The 23223-nt window shown below is 41.4% G+C and overlaps 2 protein-coding genes across 2 annotated transcripts in view; both read right to left on the bottom strand.

The window, feature by feature from the left end:
• fxn (frataxin) overlaps positions 1–2187 on the bottom strand; it is a 33526-nt gene extending 31339 nt beyond the window's left edge. Inside the window, exons 1-4 of the mRNA XM_029440531.1 lie at positions 2011–2187; positions 1802–1879; positions 1420–1493; positions 1218–1338 (exon numbers count right to left, since the gene is read on the bottom strand). Coding sequence (XP_029296391.1) covers positions 1218–1338; positions 1420–1493; positions 1802–1879; positions 2011–2049 — 312 coding nt within the window. The 5' untranslated portion in view covers positions 2050–2187. The remainder of the gene's footprint in view (positions 1–1217; positions 1339–1419; positions 1494–1801; positions 1880–2010) is intronic.
• A 6176-nt stretch (positions 2188–8363) lies between these two features.
• On the bottom strand, positions 8364–20974 carry hmgcra (3-hydroxy-3-methylglutaryl-CoA reductase a). Its single transcript, XM_029439686.1, has 20 exons — positions 20860–20974; positions 19909–20085; positions 19127–19238; positions 18914–19001; positions 18746–18830; positions 18555–18660; positions 16791–16897; positions 16590–16709; positions 16350–16510; positions 15586–15824; positions 15338–15504; positions 13392–13586; positions 13050–13208; positions 11665–11822; positions 11453–11558; positions 11196–11366; positions 10099–10239; positions 9850–10008; positions 9513–9667; positions 8364–8573 (listed from the first exon to the last, which is right to left on the bottom strand). Exons 2-20 carry the CDS (start codon positions 20071–20073, stop codon positions 8519–8521), a joined length of 2649 nt encoding a protein of 882 aa, XP_029295546.1. The 5' UTR covers positions 20074–20085; positions 20860–20974; the 3' UTR covers positions 8364–8518.
• Positions 20975–23223: the final 2249 nt, after the last annotated feature.

Here is a 23223-nt window from a genome sequence, read left to right as displayed (position 1 = left end):
AATTTAAGAGACTTGGGATGTACCCATGGTGTTATGCAGAGTGAACAGTTTCTTAACCTTCAACACTCACAGTAGCCACAGAAACTTTATTTATAGGAAGCTGGAAATACAGCTGACTTCAAATCTTCCAGCAGAGCTTCAGAGCCACCAATGCAACACTGAAGCAGTACATTTTGTTAAACAGACTGAGTAAATGGATGAAGAGCAAAGAAGTGGATGAAGGAGATCATCAGGAGAGGTTTGAGTATTCTCTTGGAATGTTATTGAGATGTGAAACTTGTCTCTATTGTAATCCTTTGTGGCTAGCATAGTTCTTGCTGCATTAACATGCACTTAACCATGGTACAGTCGGCTTTCTCATGTAATCTGATTTCTTTAAAGCTGCCATGTATACAGGTAAGCAGGTTTCTAATTGGATTTCTACATGTGAGCATGTGCAGGACAAAGACTTCTGACAGGAGAAAGCTGAGCAAGAGGATGGAAGGAGAGATCATACTACGTCATGATGCATCCTCATATCGACAATAATTACAGCCAAAGTCTGATTACTAATGTGCTGCATGTATGCATGGATTTATAGTAACCAGGTTACAACAGGTTATGTGGTAAAGGGTAAATGAACTTGCATTAATATGAGGTTTAGCATCTTGCCCCAGGACACTTTGACATGCGGACTGGAGCCGGGAATCGAACCGCCGATCTTGCGATTAGTGGACGACCCGCTCTCACTCCGCCTCTTTAACAGAATGTGAACACATGCTCTGATGACCTGCATAAGCTGCTTTCTCTCAGTGCATGTAAAATCACTTTTTGCGAAGGAGCCACCACAAACTTTTAACTATACTATACAGTCACATTGCAGTCTACAGGAGGTAATAACTAGTTAGTTGTTCCTCTATTGATTTTCCACATGGGTGTGTTTCCAGGTGTTGGGGAGTTCTCCTGCATATGTTAAAAAACTGTTGTATAAAGCCTTTTGTGGATCCAAATGAAGCTGTGTGAAGTCTGATAAACTGTCACAACCATTGTTGTATTTTTTTGCAGTTCTTAATACTCATCTTCCCCTTTAATAAGGTGTAAAAAATAAGAACCAGGATATTAAGCCTGTTCTCAGGTGAGTGAATGACCAACTGCTCATAGGCCATCAACCTATTGCTAGTGTCTAAAAATACCACATACTGCAGTCAGATGTTCCAAATAGACATAGAGTGACTTACAGAGAAGACAACATCGTAGTCTGCACCAGTGAAAGCTTCATCCGTCAGGTCTTCAAAATAATCAGTAAGAGCATCCAAAGTCTCATCTGCCAGCTTCTCGTACGCTGCTTCAGACACATCACTGTAGACAGTGACAAACAGTTACACATTAGTTTATCCATTCAACTAGTGATGCTTAGAAAACAAAGTAACTATGGGTTACCTCTTCTCCAGCCTTGGTGGTGTCAGGTGGATGTTTTTCCTCCACCTATCACCATCAACTCTGCTCTCAAACCACTGACACAGACAAAGTGAGGTCAGACTTTACAACAAGGACTCATTAGTTAGTTACTTATACTTTCATATTTTGACTGCACCTTGTAGAATCTTTACAGTCAACTTTTACATAACTTTATAATTTATTTCCTTGAGCTTCTCTCGCCTAAAAAAAGATAACGCACTTAATGGACTCGGTATGTTACCTAAATACAGTTTGGTTGTAAAACCTTAAATGTGGCGGAATTTAGGAGAAGATAACAAAAAGCCAGTTCTGTGACTTTTATAAACTGTCAACCTTGTTAATATAGTCTGGCAGCAGAACTTACTTTGTTTTGAGGTTGACAGACAGGATGCAGCGTGTGTGTTGTAAACTGAGCCCCCGTCAGGTGAGACAAGCACCTGAGCTGGAATATTAAATAAAGTGTTAGTCAGATATGATGCAACAGCAGTGCCACTGTTAGCTAACCTTAGCTACATAACATCAACTTCGCAGTGAATCACCCGCTCGTATAGACTTAACAATAGCTAACATTACCTGTTTAAATATGTTCCCGACTCTCTGCAGTGACACCATGTTGAGATGTGTGTGCCAGCTGTTTTATCTAAATACAAGGTAAGGTTCAACTGAAGAAAAGCATTTTCCCCGCTATCCCGTGTGACGTCCAGGCTCTCCGTGTTTATGGACTAACGTCCAATGTCCACACTGCCACCTGCTGGATGGGAGTGTGTGCGTTCACACGTGAAACTCTCTTTCTCAATGTGAATACATGTGAATATAATAAATAAGCAATATATGAACACTGCTTCATTTTTTCATTAGTTCCAGGCTGTAGTCCACAGACAGCAGGAAACACTCAGGCACGTGTCCCTGTTAAAAATATCATCTCGTGTCAGAATGGGTTTTATTTAACCTGATCAAGCCCTGTCCATATATTGTGTAAAGGATTGTGTGAAGTAAATAAACTCCTGATTGTATTGTGTCACATTTAATGATTATCACATGTACTCGTCCACCTCAATCAAAATGTATTATTGCACAACATGTATTTCTGCACAAATGTATAATGAGCACTATATTAGTTATGAATGTGAAGCACTGTAGGTTCTCTTCAAAGAGTTTCAGGTCTACCTCCATCTCGCCACAGCAAGACGGCCCACCAAGGGGCATGACCGCGCCAACATGGACCAATGAGGGACGACGACACCCTTCTGTAGAGAATATAGCAAAATGTTTATGATGTTTTTGTACCACTTTCACTTTTACCAACAGACAGCTAACTGGCTCTTTATTGATTCGGACTGTGGACTTGGTGTGTGAAAGTGTCCTCGGCTGAGGGTATTTTTGAAATGCTGTCATCATCACTTTAAATAAATAAGTATCTTGATCAACTAGAAGTTTACTGGATTCAATTGAAAGACAATCACAGCGCCCTTTGGGCCTCAAAACCCAACAATTGTGTGACAGGGACGTGCAGTCAGGGGAGGCACATATAAATGTATATTTGTCCACTGGTCTGTGCTATAACTGCATTTTCTGTATGATTCCAATAATTGTGATAACTTTTAGTCAAAATCTCTGAATTTGCGTATTCTCTGTACAGATACAGGAGAGCTGCGGCAGCGACGAGCTGAGCCTCCCCTCGGATTGTGCAATCCCTCGCAAACTAGGTTGAGCACATGCATTTGGCGCGTGCCTGTTGCTATCTCTCTGTATGTCGCCAATATAATGTTTACAGACACTTTTATTATGCATCCTGACTTTCCATAGTCCAGTTAATGTATGTAATGTATATGTGTAACATATTTAGTCTTGCTGATGTGACATAAAACCACAGTGAAAAAACACCAGGTGTCATGCAGTGGAAAAGATGAGGACCCAAAAGCAGAACAACAGACAAGGATAATAACAAAAAGAGAGCTTTAATCTACAAAAAGGTAGCAAAATACAAAGTAACAAAGAAACTGAAAACACAAACCAAGCCAGGGGGAGACACAGGTGCAGCCACAAGGGAGAACACCACGTAACATCAATGACAATCCGACAAAACACACTGGGGGTAGACAGGGATAAATACACAGACACCAAAGAGGGAACAAGACACAGCTGGGGGAGAAAGGCAAAAACACAAGGGCAGAGTAAATGGACACAGGAGGAACACATTAACAATCAGATGGAGAGGGTAAACACACAGACAGGAAGTACAACTAGACATATAACAAGGGGGAGTGAACACTTCAAAATAAAACAGGACACCAAAGAACAAGCAGATCGTGACACCAGGTGAGGCAGATAGTACTCTGCTGCACTGCAGATGGCGCACGTGAGCCCACAGGTGCGTGTAGCTGCTGTTCTTCTACTAGAGATGGTAAGCGCCAACATGCTACTGTCTTCTAGCTAACATCAGAGTCAGGTGCACTGTAGCACCATTTAGTTTAGTTTCTTTCTCCGACTGACCGCCAAAAATGGAAGATTTTACAAGTAAAGGTAGGACCACTATTTTATTGAAAATATTATCTGACTAAGAGAAAACCAATATTTTAATTAAAACTAAATTTGACCTTAATTAAATAAAATATTCTTTAGTTAATAGTGCAGTCTGTATTAAAATTAAAAATCAAAGCCTCAGACTAAAAACGCTATGGAGGGTGCAGAGCAAATACATGTACCTCTCTGAGCCGCTATAAATGTAACGTTCGTTTTTGGCCAGATATGTCCCTTACCTGTGTGTGTGTATAACGAATGCTGATATGAGAAAAATAACCAGTAGTCAATGTTCATGCTGCCAATAAAATGGTGAATAAACTACTCAGTTGGGTTCATATATTTGTAAATCTGACTCTGAAAGAGTCAGTGCCTCCCCAGCCATGAACCTCACCGCACGTCACTGTTGTGTGATGCAGACGATGGGCAAATAGACATCTGTACAGTTTGAGGCGTTAAGGGACTCTTGATATGAATTAACATTTTAAATCTCACTGCCCTACCAGTGGGTCAGGCGTTACAATTTTTGTTCAAACCCACAGAATTGTATTTAAAAGCGCAGTTAAAAAAAAACCCATCAGAGCTGGGAAAAGATGATACACAATACAGTATGATACTGTCCAATAAGAGTATTCTTACCAATCTTAAAGCTACTTAAGAGCGGGGAAAAAGGGCTGTATGTCTTACTCACAATGATACAAGGATGCATTAAAGTCAACCTCAAAACACATCATCATCAGATGTTCCCATGATGTTCCTATGAAGGCTACTGTTGAAGCCAGCAATTGAATACTGATTGCTTCTCATGTTATGTATGAAGCAAATATAATTTGGTAATTACATAGCCTGGCATGTTCCGTATTAAGCCAAATATATTTTAATTCTGACAATTTAATGATTATTCAGCAGTATATGTGGAGCCACAAACATGAAGTCCTGTTGTTGGGATGCATGTGCTCTGTGCAGTGACTGAGTTATTAAATAAGAATGATAAAACAGCCTTAGTTCTAGCAAAGTTAAAGTGTTTCCCTTTACATTCCTTACATCCTAAACTACAGTAACTCATGAAGTACTACATACATGTAGTCATGCTGTGTCACAAGTGCTGATTCATGTAGCTAAAGTGTGATGGAGGAGAATAGAGATGCAGACCAGCTCACACTCCACATTATTCATGAATCTGCAGCCAGCCAACCAGGGCTTAGCCAATCAGTGCACTCTCAGCTGGTGGGATGTGCTGGGCCCTCATCTGATTGGCAGGCAGCTTCTCTGGTGAGAGCCCAGCACTGAGAGATCAGTGGAGGATTTCTGACTGCTGAGAAGATCCATTGGACAGGATGTGGGGGAAAGGGGACAAAGTTAAAGTCTGTAAACCCATTAAAAGAGAAACTTTCACTGACATACAACCATCACTCATTGATAAGATTGATCTGTGCTGAAGCAGTGTTCCTGGGTTCAACAGGGCACCTGCAGGGTTCAAACACTCATATTTCAGATATTAATGCCTGCTGGAAATATATCTAGAGAGTCTTGTATTCCATTTATTACTAATAGTTATATGTTGTGTATCAAAAACAATCTTACAGAGTTGCATTTCTGCTTATACTCTTCTGCCATTAGCCATTAGTTACAGGTGTTAAAAGTCACAACCACACAATGATAATGTAAATAATGTCATTTGTAGTAAATTAGTTAAAACATGCAAAACACTAATTTAAAAGGAAAAGTTTAATTGAACATAACTAATGGAAGTTGTTTAACTATAATTAAGAACAAGAATCGGCAGATTAACCACGACAGGGCAAAAACAAACTGTGCCCCACTCTCCAATTGTGTATGAATGAGTTAGAAATTAGTTTGTGGTAATCTGACTATGAAAAAAATAAATAAAGAATACATATGTAGAAAATACATTTATTTGGGAAATATATTTGATTATGCAAAAAATAATCAGTAATGCATGTTACTTAAATAATACACATATCACATTTCTATGTCACTTTATGTAATAATAATAATAATAATAATAATAATAATAATAATAATAATAATAATAATAATAATAATAATAATTTCTCTTGCTTTTCCCAGTGCCAGCTAATGTTTCTGTTTATGAATGCCATCAGTGGTAAGGCCATGAACAGAGGGATCACCTGCTTAAATGAACCTCTTCACTGACATGTTATTGTAAATTCCATATTCCATGTCAATTCATGACCAAGCATTAATCAAAACAGTACAATTTTGTCATTGTTTAAGTACTTTTGTATTTATTACAAATATCCAAAATATTTCCACTGGTACAACAGGAAGACTCACTATAACTGAATTAATTTAACCCACACCACATCTACATGCATTGCACTGTGAAGCATCAGCGCTGCATGCTGATACACTTTAAAATGCAGACTGAATTTAAGAGTCTGTCACTGCATCGCTACAGAGACAGCATCACTTTGTGTGGATTAAAGCAGACACAATGTGATGGATTACAGTACATGTACACACATACCTGTTTTTAAATGAAAACACTGTCCTTCAGTAGCTTTCTTTGGTACAGGAAATGCAGTGCAGATGTGAGTTGATCCTTCAATTGTGTTTCTTAATGGTAATTATACGGTATGCTCCCAACATGATGGGGCTAATGATTGAAGGATTCTTTTGATTTTGTCCTCACCTGGTAGATGAAGCCAGCCTTTAAGTGAGTCTTGTAGTCTTAGTTTTAAAGTGCTTGGATCCAGATAATCAATCATTCATATATTAACTTATTCATCCTTATTAAGTCAGTCATGGTTAGTCTTTCTGTCTGGCTGTGGTTGAACCAGGACTCAATTCTGCTTCACAGTACTGCTGAACTGCGTGGGTTGATTTACAACTATGTGACACTGTGAGACACTGTGTGACCCTGTGAGTCACTGAGCAACACTGTGTGACACTGAGAGAACCTGTGAGACCCTGAGTGACACTGTGTGACCCTGTGAGTCACTGAGCAACACTGTGTGACACTGAGAGACACTGTGAAACACTGAGTGACACTGTGAGACCCTGTGAGATCCTGAGTGACACTGTGAGACCCTGTGAGACCCTGAGTGACACTGTGAGACACTGTGAAACACTGAGTGACACTGTGAGACCCTGTGAGACCCTGAGTGACACTGTGAAACACTGAGTGACACTGTGAGACCCTGTGAGACCCTGAGTGACACTGTGAGACCCTGTGAGACCCTGAGTGACACTGTGAGACACTGTGAAACACTGTGAGACCCTGTGAGATCCTGAGTGACCCTGTGAAACACTGAGTGACACTGTGAAACACTGAGTGACACTGTGAGACCCTGTGAGACCCTGAGTGACACTGTGAGACACTGTGAAACACTGAGTGACACTGTGAGACCCTGTGAGACCCTGAGTGACACTGTGAAACACTGAGTGACACTGTGAGACCCTGTGAAACACTGAGTGACACTGTGAGACCCTGTGAGACCCTGAGTGACACTGTGAGACACTGTGAAACACTGTGAGACCCTGTGAGATCCTGAGTGACCCTGTGAAACACTGAGTGACACTGTGAAACACTGAGTGACACTGTGAGACCCTGTGAGATCTTGAGTGACACTGTGAAACACTGAGTGACACTGTGAGACACTGTGAAACCCTGTGACACCGTGAGACCCTGTGAGACCCTGTGAGACCCTGTGTGACACTGTGTGACACTGTGAGACACTGTGAGACACTGTGTGACACTGTGAGACACTGTGAGACACTGTGAGACCCTGTGAGACCCTGTGTGACACTGTGTGACACTGTGTGACACTGTGTGACACTGTGAGACACTGTGTGACACTGTGACACTGTGAGACACTGTGAGACACTGTGTGACACTGTGAGACACTGTGTGACACTGTGAGACACTGTGAGACCATGTGAGACCATGTGAGACCCTGTGAGACACTGTGTGACACTGTGTGACACTGTGAGACACTGTGAGACCCTGTGAGACCATGTGAGACCCTGTGAGACACTGTGTGACACTGTGTGACACTGTGAGACACTGTGGGACCATGTGAGACCCTGTGAGACCATGTGAGACCCTGTGAGACACTGTGTGACACTGTGAGACCCTGTGAGACACTGTGTAATCTTCTGTTATTAAGTTCCCATGCACAGCCACACAGTCAACAATCACAGATATAAATCATTGTGTCTGTGTTACAATGCTCCATTTAGCGACAGGACAGCAGACACATTTCATTTGAACCCAAACAACTCGACAGCATTCTTACTGTAAATGTGGAAATAAGAGAAGTCAGTAATGAACTGCTCCCAGCCAGCCCCATGAACACAAACAGATAGAGAAAATGAATATAGTCCCACAGAAGAGTCGGATTAGCTTTTCATATCCAGCATAGAGATTGGTCAAAAGACACTCCAGTGTTTATTTGAAAGCCCTTGTAAGACATCGCAGGTCTGCTGTCTTCATGAATGATTAGTCCCTTTCATTTTGTCCATATCTTTTGTGTCGACTGCTCCGTCCAGTAACCTGGGCTCACTGAAAGAGGCCTCAGGAGGCTTTGTCTGTGCACGTCCCTGGAGTCACCTCGAGGTTCACTTGGGATCTGCAGACACAACCGTGAGACCATATTCATCATGCTGTATGTCAAATACACACTGGTTATAAATTCTTTACTTTATAAAAGTTTCTATGGACATAGCTATGACTGTGAATGTGATGCTTAGTGTAACATGTATGTGCTCTTGTAAAAGAAAACACGTATTCAGTCAGCGAGCAGCAAATAGAACAGTGCTGATATGTTCAATACATGAAACCCTCACACTGACTGCAGTGTGATTCCTTTTCTATGGGACGCCAGTGTGAAGCCTCTCAAAGCATTGTGGGACAGCAAGGATTGAAGAGCTGAACCTGTTTAACTTTATGCAAATATGTGCAAAATTGGCCCTGTGGTGATTTGCTGAAAAACTGGTAAAGAAATATGATGCAGTGCTGAGACGCAATTTGGTCTGTGGAGGAGATGATGCTTATTAAATATATATATATATATATATACATTACATTATTATTATTGTATTTTCTTTGCATTTCCTTTCTGTGTCTTTGCATGTCTTTACAGAAACACATTCAGGTCTGATGACTGATTTACTGATGAATAAATGTGCAGGTTGCTTATCTACACAATGCCGGCTTATACTGCTAGCTGCTGTGCCAGCTGCTGTGCCAGCTCGTAAGCACTGATGCACCCACAGCAACAAATATAAAGTGGTGAAGGTGATGTTGGGATTTGTTGACAATTAAATAAAATAAAGAATATTGCTAGCATCCTTCTCCTTTAAATCTTCACATTTTTTGTTACATTCAACAAATCTGTTTTTAACCACCATCAGTTTTGGTGCTACTTTATGTAAAGACGGTAACACTGATGGGGACAACAGTGTGTAGTATTGAGAGAAACATTATTAGTCCTTGGTATATCTTTCTGATGTTTGTGTAGACAAAAAGGACTGATGTAAATGTGTGAATGAAGGTTCCTTGCGCTCACCTGTTGTGTGTCATGTGACTCTTGACCAGGTGGCCGGCAGCCAGAGCAGACATCAGTGAGAGCTCTCCAGCCAGCACGGTGGCACACACTACCCGGGCCAGCTGCCGCGCATTCTCCCCGGGACATTCCTGACAGGCTCCCTGCACGCCCAGCATCTGCAAACACACAAACACACATACACACAAATGAATGACAACTTCAGGATATGAGCTAAATATATTGTGATTAACAGTTAACAGAATTCACAATTACTTCATGATTTATTTCTTATTTCCCTGCAGTTTACTGAAAGTGTGCGTGTGTGTGTGTGTGTGTGTGTGTGTGTGGGTGTGTGTACCTGGAGGCAGGCTTGCTGGGGGGCCAGGTTGGTGCCTCCTCCCACAGTACCCAGCTCTATGGAGGGCATGGTGCAGCTGATGTACAGATCCTGCCCTGTCGGTCCTGATGCCTCCATCAGGGTGATGCAGTTACTGCTGCCCACCGACTGGGCTGGATCCTGGAGGACACACACACACACATTAACATAGGAAACACAAGAATACATGGAAATAAACAGTCACACAATATTTTCTTTAAAGTACTTTACCTGTCCACAGGCTATGTAGATGGCAGCTACCAGGTTGGATGCGTGTGCGTTAAATCCCCCAATGCTGCCAGCCATGGCTGAGCCCACCAGGTTCTTGCTGATGTTCACCTCCACCAGAGCATCTGTTGTCGTTTTCAAAACCTGCAGCACAGACACAACATGGAGTTAATATGTGATCTGATGATTCTGATGAATAGGGTAAAGCAACTCATATAAAACTCAAATATTTATATTCAATTTGAATGTACTTGTACTGTATTTACTTACATTTAAATACCATTCATTATTTCCTTCTGTGTGTTTTAGTGTTAGTGAGACACATCAAAGTGTGCAACAGAAGGAGTACATTGCTCACACAATACAAATGGAGTAAGGTCATCTAAAAACGTTGAGTGGGAACGTTGTGGGAACCACATTTGCATAGGAAGAAATGTTCCCTGCTGTATCATTCCACCTGTTCATACTGGCCCTTTAAAAGAGCCATCGTTCTGTGCTAAAAAATACTCCAAAGTGCATCTGTTAGTTCGTCTGAATTAGTAAAAACAAGTGAATATCTTACAAAGTTCTTTTAGTACAGAATTTCTGCAGTGTTTCCTTGCTTAGTTGCAGCGTACGGATAGTAACACAAAGAGGAAATGTACTAACAAGACTGTAACTTTGGAGGATAGTGTGTATTTAAATGCTGTTCTAATGTACCTTTTCACCTTATGTAAAGCACTTTAAATGTGAGAAGAAATATATAAATAAAGGGTAAAGTTGTACCCTGCCTGCTGATTCTTGGTGCCTGAATCCTGTTTCCTATTAGCTACTGCAGGAAACCAGAACCCATTGTTACATGTATCGAAACTTCCAACTACATTCAAGGATTTTGAAGGGCCAACAGCACTATCCTATCTTAATACTTGTACCTCATTCTGAAAAATGTGCAGCAATTCAAGCCAGGGCCAGCATCCTTATTGGCTAACTCAAAGGTGTCCATTTACAAATTTAAAGTCTCCTTCCTCTAAATTTCTGTTCAATGTCTGTTTATGTACACAAGGCCAATGGTTTGAATCTGGTAATGCAAAGACCAACAGCAGTAAGCTGCACTCTCCTACCTCTCTGACCACTTTAGCAGGGATGGTGGCCTCACAGACGGCAGACTTGCCCCTGCCTTCGATCCAGTTGATGGCGGCCGGCTTCTTGTCGGTGCAGTAGTTCCCACTGAGAGCTATCACCTGCATATCTGGGAAGTGCTGCTGCACTTTGCTCAGTGCCTTCTCCGTTCCCTGCACAAGACCATTTATCCTTTAAACAAGGCCAGAGGGTATAAAACTATCTCTACTCACATACACAGCCGTTATAAAACCTTTACCTTAGAGATCATATTCATCCCCATGGCATCTCCAGTCTTGGAATGGAAGCGGATGTAGAGATTTCTCCCGGCCAGACCGACCAGCAGCTTCTGCAGCCGAGCAAACCTGGCAACAGCAACCACAGACTGTAAACACAGAAACAACACGCAGACACACAACAGAGCCTGTGCTCTGAATCCTAGATCTGTCCCTGTCAGCTTCCATCTTTTACCTGCTGGTGTTGTCAAATTCTTCTTTGATGGCCTGAAACCCGTCCGTGCTCTCCAGCCAGGCCTTGACCTCTGCAGCCTGGCAGGCAGAGGGCAGCCTCACTACGGGTCCTCGGGTCATGCTGTCAGCCAGGATACGACAGCTGGCTCCGCCTCCCAGCTGACCACGGGTGAGACATAGTACATATCATTACCAAGTTATCGCAGTACTACTGAAGAGTCTGAATAAACAGAAAAGGCCTGAATTAAATAATGCACCTCTTCAGAAAAACTAAATTACAATTATAAAGCCGCTTTTTCAGGATGTATGCATCTGAATCCAGCAGATCAAACCCAAAAGAAGTTATAAATGATCAATTGTCCTCCCTGACACATATGAGGGAAGACATACAGTCAGTGTCTCCCATGACCCAACCGTTTAACTAATGACCAATGTTGTCATTTTTCTTGTGAGTACACTCATATAAAGAACATAGCTGAGGTGCAAATCCTGTATTTCTAACTGCACATTTATATATGGCCTCCTATTTGTATGGCATCATTTATATGTAAATAAGTAGTAAAACTCACTCCACATGTGAGGAGCATACCAGTGGCGTTGTATGTTTTATTCTCTTTAATAAAAATAGTATATACCTTAGATCACAGTGAAGCATTTTGCCAACTTTGCTGCTGTGTTTCAGATGTTTTGGTGTATTTTTCCAACATTCCACCCAACCACAGGTTTCTATTGGTTTTTTGTAACATATGAAAATCCCTCGACAGACTCTTGAAACTACAGTAGCAACGATATTGTTGCTGTGCTGCTACTGCTCCACAACATTAACAGCAATACCTGTCAAGGCCCATCACAATCTTGCACCTTTATACCGCTCTGAACTCCTTCACACCTACGCTCCCTCTCGCTCTCTCTAATCTTCCTCTGCCTCCCAACTCACTATTCCCTCTGCCCGCCTGATCACCATGGGGCCCAGAGCCTTCAGCCACTCTGCCCCCCGTCTCTGGAACTCTCTCCCACTAAACAGCAGCAACATCTGCTCCCTCCCCGCATTCAAGTCTGGTTTAAAAACTCATCTTTTTAAATTAGCATATTCTTAGTAATTACTCATTTGTTAACTGATTGTTGTTTTTAAGTTTTATATATTTATTGTTCCTTGTTTTTAACCTTATGTTCTGTACGGTGTCCTTGAGTGTTATTATTATTATTTAAAAGTCAAATGTGGATAAAAGGAGCTCCATCTCCACCTCAGTGCCAATCAGCAATACTGTAGTATGTCGTATGCAGCGGCTGGATATTAATGATTCATGTTGTTGTCATGACTGCTTCAACTATTTAGTCCACCCTGGTACTTGTCCTGTATCAGAAAACAATATATGTGACACTCACAGCGATTGCTCGACAGCCACGGTTGGTGCTGGCAACCAAGCAGCCCTCTGTGGTTGCCATGGGAACCTGGAACTGCTTCCCATCCAGATGCAGCGGTCCGGCCACGCCCACTGGTATGGGCATGTAGCCAATTACATTCTCACAGCAGGTGCCCATCACCTGGAAAACAGAAACAGCAGAAGGGTTGACGAGCTTCTAAAACAGGAAGCAGAGGGTTACACAGAGGACAGCAGTGTGTGTGTGTGTGTGTGTGTGTGTGTGTGTGTGTGTGTGTGTGTGTGTGTGTGTGTGTGTGTGTGTGTGTGTGTGTGTGTGTGTGTGTGTGTGCGTGTGCGTCTTCACCGTGGAGTAGTCGTAGTTGGTGTACGGCAGGGAGGAGAGTGCAGAAGGACAGGGGAGTTTGGGGGATAACATCTGTCTTCGTATGGCCACTCCTCTCTCTGGTTTCTCCATCATGGCCTCCAGTTTGTATGTTGGGATGTGTTTGGAGTTGACCAGTTGCATCACCTCAGCATCACTCAGGAAACAGGCCCCCAGCTGCAGAAACACAACCATGCAGGGACTTACTCACTGTGTAGCCTGCTCAGATCAGTGGCTTAAACATTCACTTAAGATTAGAGGAAGAAGAAATCTCTTCAACTCCACTATACATATATTATACTTCATCACAAACTGCTTAGTAATTAATTTCATATTAGCACCAACACATGTGATAGCAGTTTATCCATATTAAAGTGATATCTGGACTCACTGAAGGGGACATCTTTGTACTGGCTGTAGACTGAAAGAGATCATCACCTGCTATGATAGCTTAGCAGGGCTTGAGACTAATGGTGTCCCGTCGTCCCGGGGACGGCATAAAATGTGTATCATGTCATGCTGTTACTATAGTTACGATCACGCCGGTCTATCTATCCCCTCAGTCACAAGCTAAGGTCTGAGGTAAGGACACCAGTAAATGGGTAGCTGTAGCGAAGGCTGCACAGTCCTGAGGTGTGTTTGGTAAGCGGAGCTAACAGCTAACGTAACAGAGCTAAACACAGTGGAAGATAACAGTGAACTACAGTTTTGGCTAAATGTCCATAAAGCTTTTTGTTTCTGACAGAAAAGAGCTGGTGCCGAGGAGCATTCCTGTCTGTCTTTGTCGTGATATTGTTTATGTGATGTATCATACAGCTCGGGACAGACAGTTAAGGCAAAAACAAGCGTCTCCTCCATTTTCTTGGTAACCGGAGTGACGAGTCCCATCCCATCTTATACAATAATTGGTTCCCAGAAAAAGAGGGACGGGGACGACACCAGCGACTTTATGAGCAGTTCAGAGATATATGGAGAAGTTTACATTTAATAAAAGTACTCAAAGTACTTTTACCTCCGAACTGTACACAGCTGAAGTACTTGAGTTTGGAGTTACAGACACTTTATATAAGTATTTACATTTTATCAGATGAAAGTAACCCAAAACATTTCCTCCTGTTCTGTACTGATGTACAATGCTGAGCCTGAACAGTAGCTGTTATTGATTACAGAGTGCTTTACATAAACTAAATATAAAACAATAAGATTCAGCAGTTAATTAAGTTATAATCTGAATTCTTTTTTTTAAACCAATCATGTTAATCCTTTATCTTTTAGCGTGATTTGTTTTAGCTAGGGCTATGAAGCATTATGCAAAAGAACATTTCTTCTTGAATGGAAAGAATTATTAATTCACGCAAAATAAATCCTTTGCAACATTTTAATGGTGTTTTTATTATATGCTTTGCGGCAAACAATAAATATAAATGATAATAACAAAGTAAAGACCAGCATTTTGATTTTGGGAGGGTTTACATTCACTTCGGGACGGTTAAGGTTCCAGGACTGTGGTGAAACAAGTCACTCTGTAGCTTAGCATCAATGTGTCTGATCATGTCAACAGTTCTCTTCTGTCCACACATTATTATCAAGTGAAATATTCTCATCTCACATGTCTTATGTTCTAGTGCAGTGTGGGAGAAATGAAAGCTTGACCTGCATGTGAGTGCTGAGGAGACGCATGTGGATTCAGTGGAAGTGTCTTTTCTACTGGCGTCATGCTCTAATTGGTTCAGCCTCAAAGAGAGAATGGAGTGAGTAAGCTCATTACAAAGTGGTTAAATCACACAACTGCCTCAAACCTGCAGTGTTATCGGTTGGAAATGACTCCCTGACTGAAGCAGACAGCGTAGGGAGGTGGGAGGTGTGCCGAGGGGACGTAACTGTCAGCCCCCTGGGGTGAAAGGGATCTTTTATGTGTGATGTCTTACCTCAGGGTTGTAGAGGATGGCCACACATTCGTCCAGGTCTCTGTTCTTTGGGGGCGTGCTGGGCTGATTGGTCTCTTCCTTGAGCTCCTCTTCTTCCTCCCCCTCCACAAAGAAGCTCTTTGGCTGGGGATCAGCAGCTGGGGCAGACAAGGGCCTGATGACCTCATCTAGGGAAACAAGGCGGAGTTGAATACAACAGTGCTACACAAGTCCACCTGTTACAGTATCTTCACTGAGCACAGACGCACCTCTCTCTGCCTTGTTGGCAGGTTCCGGGGCGGGGGTGAGGGGTCGGGGAGGGCACGGCTCCTTCCTGCAGCAGCTCTCAGTGGGTCGTCGTGGGCTCAGGGCAGGGGCAGACATAGTGATGGGGTTCTTCAGCGACAGCGTAGACTCCATCTCTACCTGCTCAAAGAAGATATACTTGATAGCCAGCAGCAGGGCCAAGGCCAGACAGATGACCTGCTCTATGTCCATGGTTATCATCCTGCAGGGGAGGAAACAACAACACGTACAATGACGTTATTACTGATCCCAAGCCAACACTGGCCATCTATTCACTTTAATGTTCTCTTTATGCTGAGATATCAAGAGGAGCTGTTGTGATGAAAGTTTAATTCTAACATCATCTGATGTCTTTTGTTAACACGACTTAAACGTCTCTTTATCTTCTCCCCAAGTGATATCCACACTTCTTGGTTTCTGTGTCATTAAGTGAGTGGGCCTACAGTACATGTATCATTCCCTATCTCAAGAGCATCAGGTTGCATCAAGACAAGGGAAATAAATCACTATCTCTGGTATGTTGATAAAGTTGTTCTTCAAAGTTTTGACCTCTTCTAACCTCACATCCTGACATACAGTCTCCCCTGGTGGTGAGCTAAATTGCGTCTTGTTGATTATTATTTCTGATGACAAGCACAACCAAAGCCCTGAAGCACTGAAGAAAGGCACAGTAGAGTTCACTCACACGCGAACATGGAGTTAAAAGCAAGCCTATCACGAGCCTCACCTGGTGAGGTAGAAGTGCCAAAGCGGTTTCTCTGGCTCAATCCTCCTGGGTGAGAGGTGGTCCAGCCCCATGCCAACCTGTGGGATGCTCCCTGTGGTGTTGATGAACAATGGCTCAGCGATCCAGCGGCTGTGGGCGTGAACCATCACCAGGCCCAGAGACTGCACACACAGCACAGATCAGAAATCACACTCATATTCAAATGATAAGAAATAAATAATAAAGCGAGAGAAGACTTACCATGATCATTTTGACCCTCTGGGTAACAGGGTTGGGTTTGTTGTCCTCCTCCTCCTCCATCACTCTGGAGAATTGGCTCAGCTGCCAGATAGGATGGCCCTCCTGACTCTCACGGGACAACTACAGCAAACACAACTCCATCAATCACACTGACATTAACACACACATGTGCACACATACAGTGGAACACTGCACCCTTACCTCCAGCACCAGTGAGACACACGCAGGGAAGAAAGTCATGAACACAAAGTAGTTGGCCAAGACAGACATGCAGCCAAAGCAGCACATGATTTCCAACTGCCGCACACCTGAAAGATACAAGACACATACTCAGTGTAACTGAAGTGGCCACTATGTCACCAGAATGACCCAATCAGAGAGCCACTGCTCCCTATCCACATACAGTGGGGAGCTGCCCTGTGCTGCTCTACTTCCATTTCCTCTTGGACAGCTAAAGACGTTTGCTAAGGAGTCTGGTTGAATGGACAAAAAAGTGAAAAGATTACAAAAGGTTCCTGCTGACTTGTATGTCTAACAGACAAGCACTTTATTTGAAGCATACTGACACCTTAAAGCTCTGTTTTGTCTCCTCCAACATGATAACTTCTTTGGGCTTTAATATAGCTGAACACACAATAGCAGTGTTGTAACTCACATGTTTGTGAGAGCAAAATGAAGCAATCCTAACGAGGGTTACAGGTGAGAGTAACTTAAGAGAAAGCCCATTCCACCTCGATACCGGTTCCTCAACTACACTTTTTCTGATACCAATTCTAGAAAATACTTTTTAACAAAACGATATTACAACATTACGTATTACGGTACAAACCAATAATTGTATTTTTCAGGTCCTTTAAACCTAATACAACAATGTATCTGGGTGTAACATTAGACAGCCAATCAGCAGCATTATTAGATCTTGGTACAATCATGCTGCATGCTTATGGCTGACTAACGCTAATGAGATTTACCTTAGATATGGATATTTGGTATTATATTTGATACTTGATGTTATAGCTTTAGAGAGGCCTTCCGGTGTTCTGACCTTATTTAAGAGAAAGTAATGTATGTTTGAATTGTGCCATGAATTATTAAAAGTAATGAATAATGAAAAGTAAAGCAGCTAAAACATGAAGTTTATATGTACATTTAAGATACTTATTTTACTTATAAGAATATTTAAAACTCAAGTTTTGTTCAAATCAAAAAATGAAAAACAGGAAGAAAAGAAACATGTTAGGACCAGAGTGGAATGCCTCATTTAGTTTTGTGTGAAACTGGTCACTACGTCTCTCCTCTCACACTATATACATTGCCAACACGGCCATTACCTTTAATTGCTAGCTACATGACTAGATCCTCGTTCTCAGCAGGTTCAATCTCTACTTTGTCACTTCAAACTCTGAGACTTATTTTGTGTTCTCTTCAAAGCCCCTCGCTATGCTCTTTACTACTTGTAATTCAACACATTTTCTCATAGAGATTCTTTCATCAGTTTTTAGGAAGCACGCTTCTTAGATCCTTATTCAAAGCTAAATGTGTGTTTACTGGGCAGTATAATTTTAATTTCTTGTCACTTAGACTGCCAAAAAAAGCTATGGTAAAAAAGCTTGGTAACTTAGCTTTGTTCCACACACAAATGTAATGTTATTTTACCTCATGTGTTTTATCCAGACCTTTTGCTTGAAAACATTCCGGTTTGAAACACACATAGCTTCAGCGAGGGAGAATGTTGACGTCACTTACATGACTTTCAGGTGTGTAGTCCTTCTATTTCCGTGTTTTCGTGGCAAACAGCCACAAAAAGCTATCTTTTAAATTGACAAACATCATATGTGTAATTCATTCTACCGGATTATATTCGGTCGGTGCCTAAAAGTATCGAAGTTCATTACCCAGCTCGAGTAACCGCATCCAACAGTGATGTCACAATGACACAAGGAAAGTCCAAATGGCAGCAAGTACCTGACATGGTTCCCACTCCGATCACTAAGCACTCCACCAGGGCGTCCAGAGTGAAGGTAGGTCCTAGTACTGCCATGCCACGAGCAATGTTGTCCCTCACTTCATCCTGAAAAAGTACAACATACCAGTCAGGGCTACTGTTGAATTACATGTGGAATGTTGCAGTATGTTGAGTGAATATTTCTTGATACCTGAGAACTGGAGCTTAAGGCGAACTTGGCGAGAGCGCATGCTTTGGAGAGGTCGATGAGAAGCAGGAAGAACGGCAAAGCCTCACTGGAGGACAGGACAGAACAATTAACTGCAGTTTTAAACAGAGATACTGGTGAGAAAGGACAGGATGCAGAGTGTGTCCTTACTTGAGACCTGTGAGCTCTTTATCAAGAAAGTGAATGACCACTGTGCTGAATACAAAGCTGGAGAATATGGTGAAAAGGCCAGCAATGCCTGCAAGAGAGTAGATGAGATGCATTTTAGATATATCTAGCTAGCTAGTTAAAAAGATGAGATCCACATCATCTTATTCACATTTGACAGCTTATAAACAACTTATGTACACATCAATAGTTTACCTAAAATATATTTGGACCCCAGTTGTCTCAAGTTCTGGAACTGGAAGTAAATGTAAACGATGGCGATGCATCGTGTGATGGTCAGGATGATGATATCACTGCTCAGAATTTGCTGTAAAAAGAGAGAAACATCAGAAGCATTATTCAAAGGTTACAGCCAGCAGCTGCTTAGCTTAGTTTAGCACAAATAGGAGGAACAGCTAGCTAGCAGGTTTGGTCCAAAGGTAACAAAATCCACCTACCAGCCCCTCTAAAGCTCACTGTTTAACCTGTTTACTGTATAAACAACATGATTTTTCAGGAGGCTATGTGCACAGCAATCATTTCTTGGAGTCTTGACGTCACTAACCAGTGAAGACCCAGTAAGTGACCAGGTGCCAGATGAGAAGTCAGGGGATGTCAAGACATATGGACACATCCTTAAAATGTCTGTCCCAAGTTTCATGGCAATCCATCCAGTAGATATTTCAGTCTGGAGTGAAGTCGTGGACTAACTTTCCCCCCTAGAGTTATGGATCTACCGCTGATGAAAATGCTGCATGTTTTTGTAGGATTTATAGCTATTGGTCATGACAATGCATATTATTTTTATGGAGATAAGGGCACTATGTCAGAGCTCTGTGGTTAGTAAAAGTATTCATAAGTGTGACATAAAATCTGAATTGGAATTGGGAGGACAGTCCTGCGGCTCTTTCAAAGTAGGTCGGTGTTCTACTTCCCATTGTGCGCTGGATATACTACCGCAGATAACTAACATGTTCTTGATCGTCTTGTTTACTCACCTCCTCTGTTTTGGGGCAGTCAAAGTTCCAGCCACAGATCTGGTCGTTGCCAGTAAACATGTTCATGGACATCATACAGATGGTGAGGGTGACTGTGCCAACGATCACCTCCCAGGGGTGGGAGGCCACCAGGAGGCCGTGTATACGGAACAGACGGGTCAGCATGGTGTGGCAGAGCTACCAAATAACACAAGTAGAGTCATGTAAACTGGGAGAATCGACTGCACACCTTTATGGCATTCACAATGTGAGCAGGTCATTTTAGTGATCATACAACAATTATACTATGAGATTATTTTTGTATATATTATTTACTTGAGTGTTTACAATTAATGCAGGTCGAGTATCAAAGGAAAAAATATTTAGCATAATTATCTTATTATTACAATTATTATTAATAATAACGATTAAAATAAATATTCATCTGACAACTTCAGTTATCAGTGATAAAAATAAATAAAGAAACATACAATTATCTTGTAAAATATATTATATATTATATTGTTAAAACCATCGATGTATAGTTAAAATGAGCTACACCTCATGTTAATGCATTAATATAAATAATAATAATCCCGTTAATCTGTAGATAGTCATTAAACAGTTTAAAATGAGCCGTTAAGCATAATGAATGGGCTTGTTATTTATTTTATCTTCTTTTTTTTTATCATTTATTAAAAATTCACTTTAATTCAAATTCAGCTTTCACAGGAATACAATTATGAATGCAGAACAGAACTTCTATGTTGATGTTGTTTAATTCAGTTATTCCGTTTCTGTTACTATTCCCGTTTCTACTTTAGACAGAATAGTTGACGTTACCGGCGGTAGGCTTCTACCGGCAAGCGTCATTTAGTCTGTCCAGATACTATATTATATAATTTCCAGGCCTATATTTATTCGCACCGCACATAAAAGTAATGTTTCATTGCAGAGATAAAACCGACTTACCTTCGGCAGGATAGAGAATGATAACTGAGACGCTCCAGCCTCTGTCCTGGTGTGCAACACAGAGAGCCGCACAGACTCCCTGACACACGGAGTGAATCGATGGAACGATGGCACGCTACTACATCATCCGACACTTCAGCCAATCACGTCGATCACCTGCTTCACGAGCGCATTATCCACGCCCCGTTTCCTAGGCAACAGCAGTAATTGGGCGTGGCCAGAGCAAGGACGCATAATCTCGCCACCACTGAGACTCAAAAGATGCACACAGAGCCTATAGGATGTGAGGGAGTGTAGTTGTACACTGACTCACAGGGGCGCTAAACTTTTTTTTGCTTTATTCTATTCCGCCTTTGTCACGTTAAATCAGCAGCTGTTTATTATAACACGTTACACGTCAGTACAAACTTCAACATGCTGTGTACAAAATGTTTCACAACAATTGAGGAATGGTATGTATAATAAAAGAACATATGTGGGTGTCAACTACTACCACTAATTTCTCTTGTATGAATAGAAACCTGTTTTCTGAGCTGTAAATAGTATACAATAGCTTCAGAATCAGTAAGAGGTTTATTGACAAGAAGATTTTTAATTACAAGGAATTTGCCTTGGTGTTTTGGTGCATGGGCTACAATTAACAATACACATATTAAGAGGAAATAAAAATACATGTAAATTACCGAAATTATCAAGAACATTCATATAGAATACTACATTACAATATGAAAAATATATAATAAAAATAATAAAGCTAATATTTACAATGGGAAAGTTTAGTGCAGAATGTACAATTTTAAAGTTGCTCTATTTCATGCTGCATTGAATAAAGTTCACCTGTATTTTGAGTGGACAACATTACATGTTCATAAGTAGGCCCTTTATGCACATGTTACTCTACAAAGTTCTACAGAAATTAGATCTAAAAAGTACATTTCGACATTTCTGGGAATGTGCCTGTTTCAGATGTTTCATGAAGTACTTCAAGTTCAAGGTTGAACATATTGTTCAGTAACTGGTCTATCAACAAAGTCCAGAAATTGTACGTCAGAGATGTGTTGCCCTGCCCCAAAGTCTATACTACGCAAATAACATGATAGAACGTGTAGTTTACCACACTGGATGAACCCAAAATAACATCAAGCTTAATATTCATTCATTGTATCAAACATTCCTGTACAAAATAATTAAACAATCAGTAGACTACATAGAACTTCTACCAGTGACCAGTGTTTTCCAACTGTATGTATTTTGGTGTTTGCTGTTGTATATACACATAATATACTGTATATTACATTACAGGTCCTCTAGCAGACACTCTTATCCAGAGAGCCTTGCTCAGGGGCACAATGGTGGCACACCTGGTATAGAACTCACAACCTTCTTATATTCTGTTTGGAAACATAGCACTGGACCACTAGGCCATCACTAACCAATAAAATGGTTAAAAAAGAATGAAACTGTTTATGTTCAGTGTACCTTTTTAGATTTATTTCCCTATCACACCACTATAGTATCTGGCCCACAGACTAAGCTGGCCAAAACTATACAGCCACTACCAAATAACACTGATTGATCCTCATTTACAAGTTTCCATCCAACAGGAAGCTGCCCTTTATTACACTCTTTTCTGTGAATAGGTCAAATAGGCTATTGTAGCAATAGCTCAAGACTGAATGTAGGTAATGTAAGACTGATTGTGAAAGATTTGTAGCCTATCGCTCACATTTGGATTTATTCCTGTGAGGTTCCTGCTGCTTGACTACAAATGCAAGTAATGATATTTTCTATTCTTTTGCGTGCTGCCTTCCGGCAGTGGAGCCATGGTGCTCTCTTTCTGTCCATCCCCATGGTCCACCACAGTAAGATAACAATGTATTAGACTGGCATGATTTATTGAATGGGAATTATATTTGATTATTCCAAATATTTTACGTGTACTCTGGAGCCACCATCAGGCCGAATGATTCTCTGCAGGCACACAAGGGCATAACAGTGTCAATATAGAGTATTCTCCATCTGTAATGACAAAGAAGTGAGACGACGAAAGTATCACTCTAGAGCAGGGGTGTCAAACATACGGCCCGCGGGCCAAAACCAGCATGCCAGAGGGTCAAATTCGGCCCTCAGGATGACTTTGAAAAGTGTAAAAATGACAAAGGAGAAATTAACTGCAATTTTTCAATAAAAGTAACTGCTATTTCAAATGTGTCTACTGGGGGTCGCACACAACACTGTCAAGCAAGCAAACTGTTCATGCTGGAGCTGCCAGTAAAAAATGTCTGGAGCTGGGGGGTTTCCATAATAATAATAATAATAATAACAATAATAATAATAATACATGTTATTTGTAAAGCGCCTTTT

The sequence above is a fragment of the Cottoperca gobio genome, chromosome 9 (genome assembly GCF_900634415.1).
Source record: "Cottoperca gobio chromosome 9, fCotGob3.1, whole genome shotgun sequence".
In the NCBI taxonomy this organism is placed as follows: Eukaryota; Metazoa; Chordata; class Actinopteri; order Perciformes; family Bovichtidae; genus Cottoperca; species Cottoperca gobio.
Note: the sequence above shows the minus strand (reverse complement) of the source record. Positions and strands in the feature narration are given on the sequence as shown.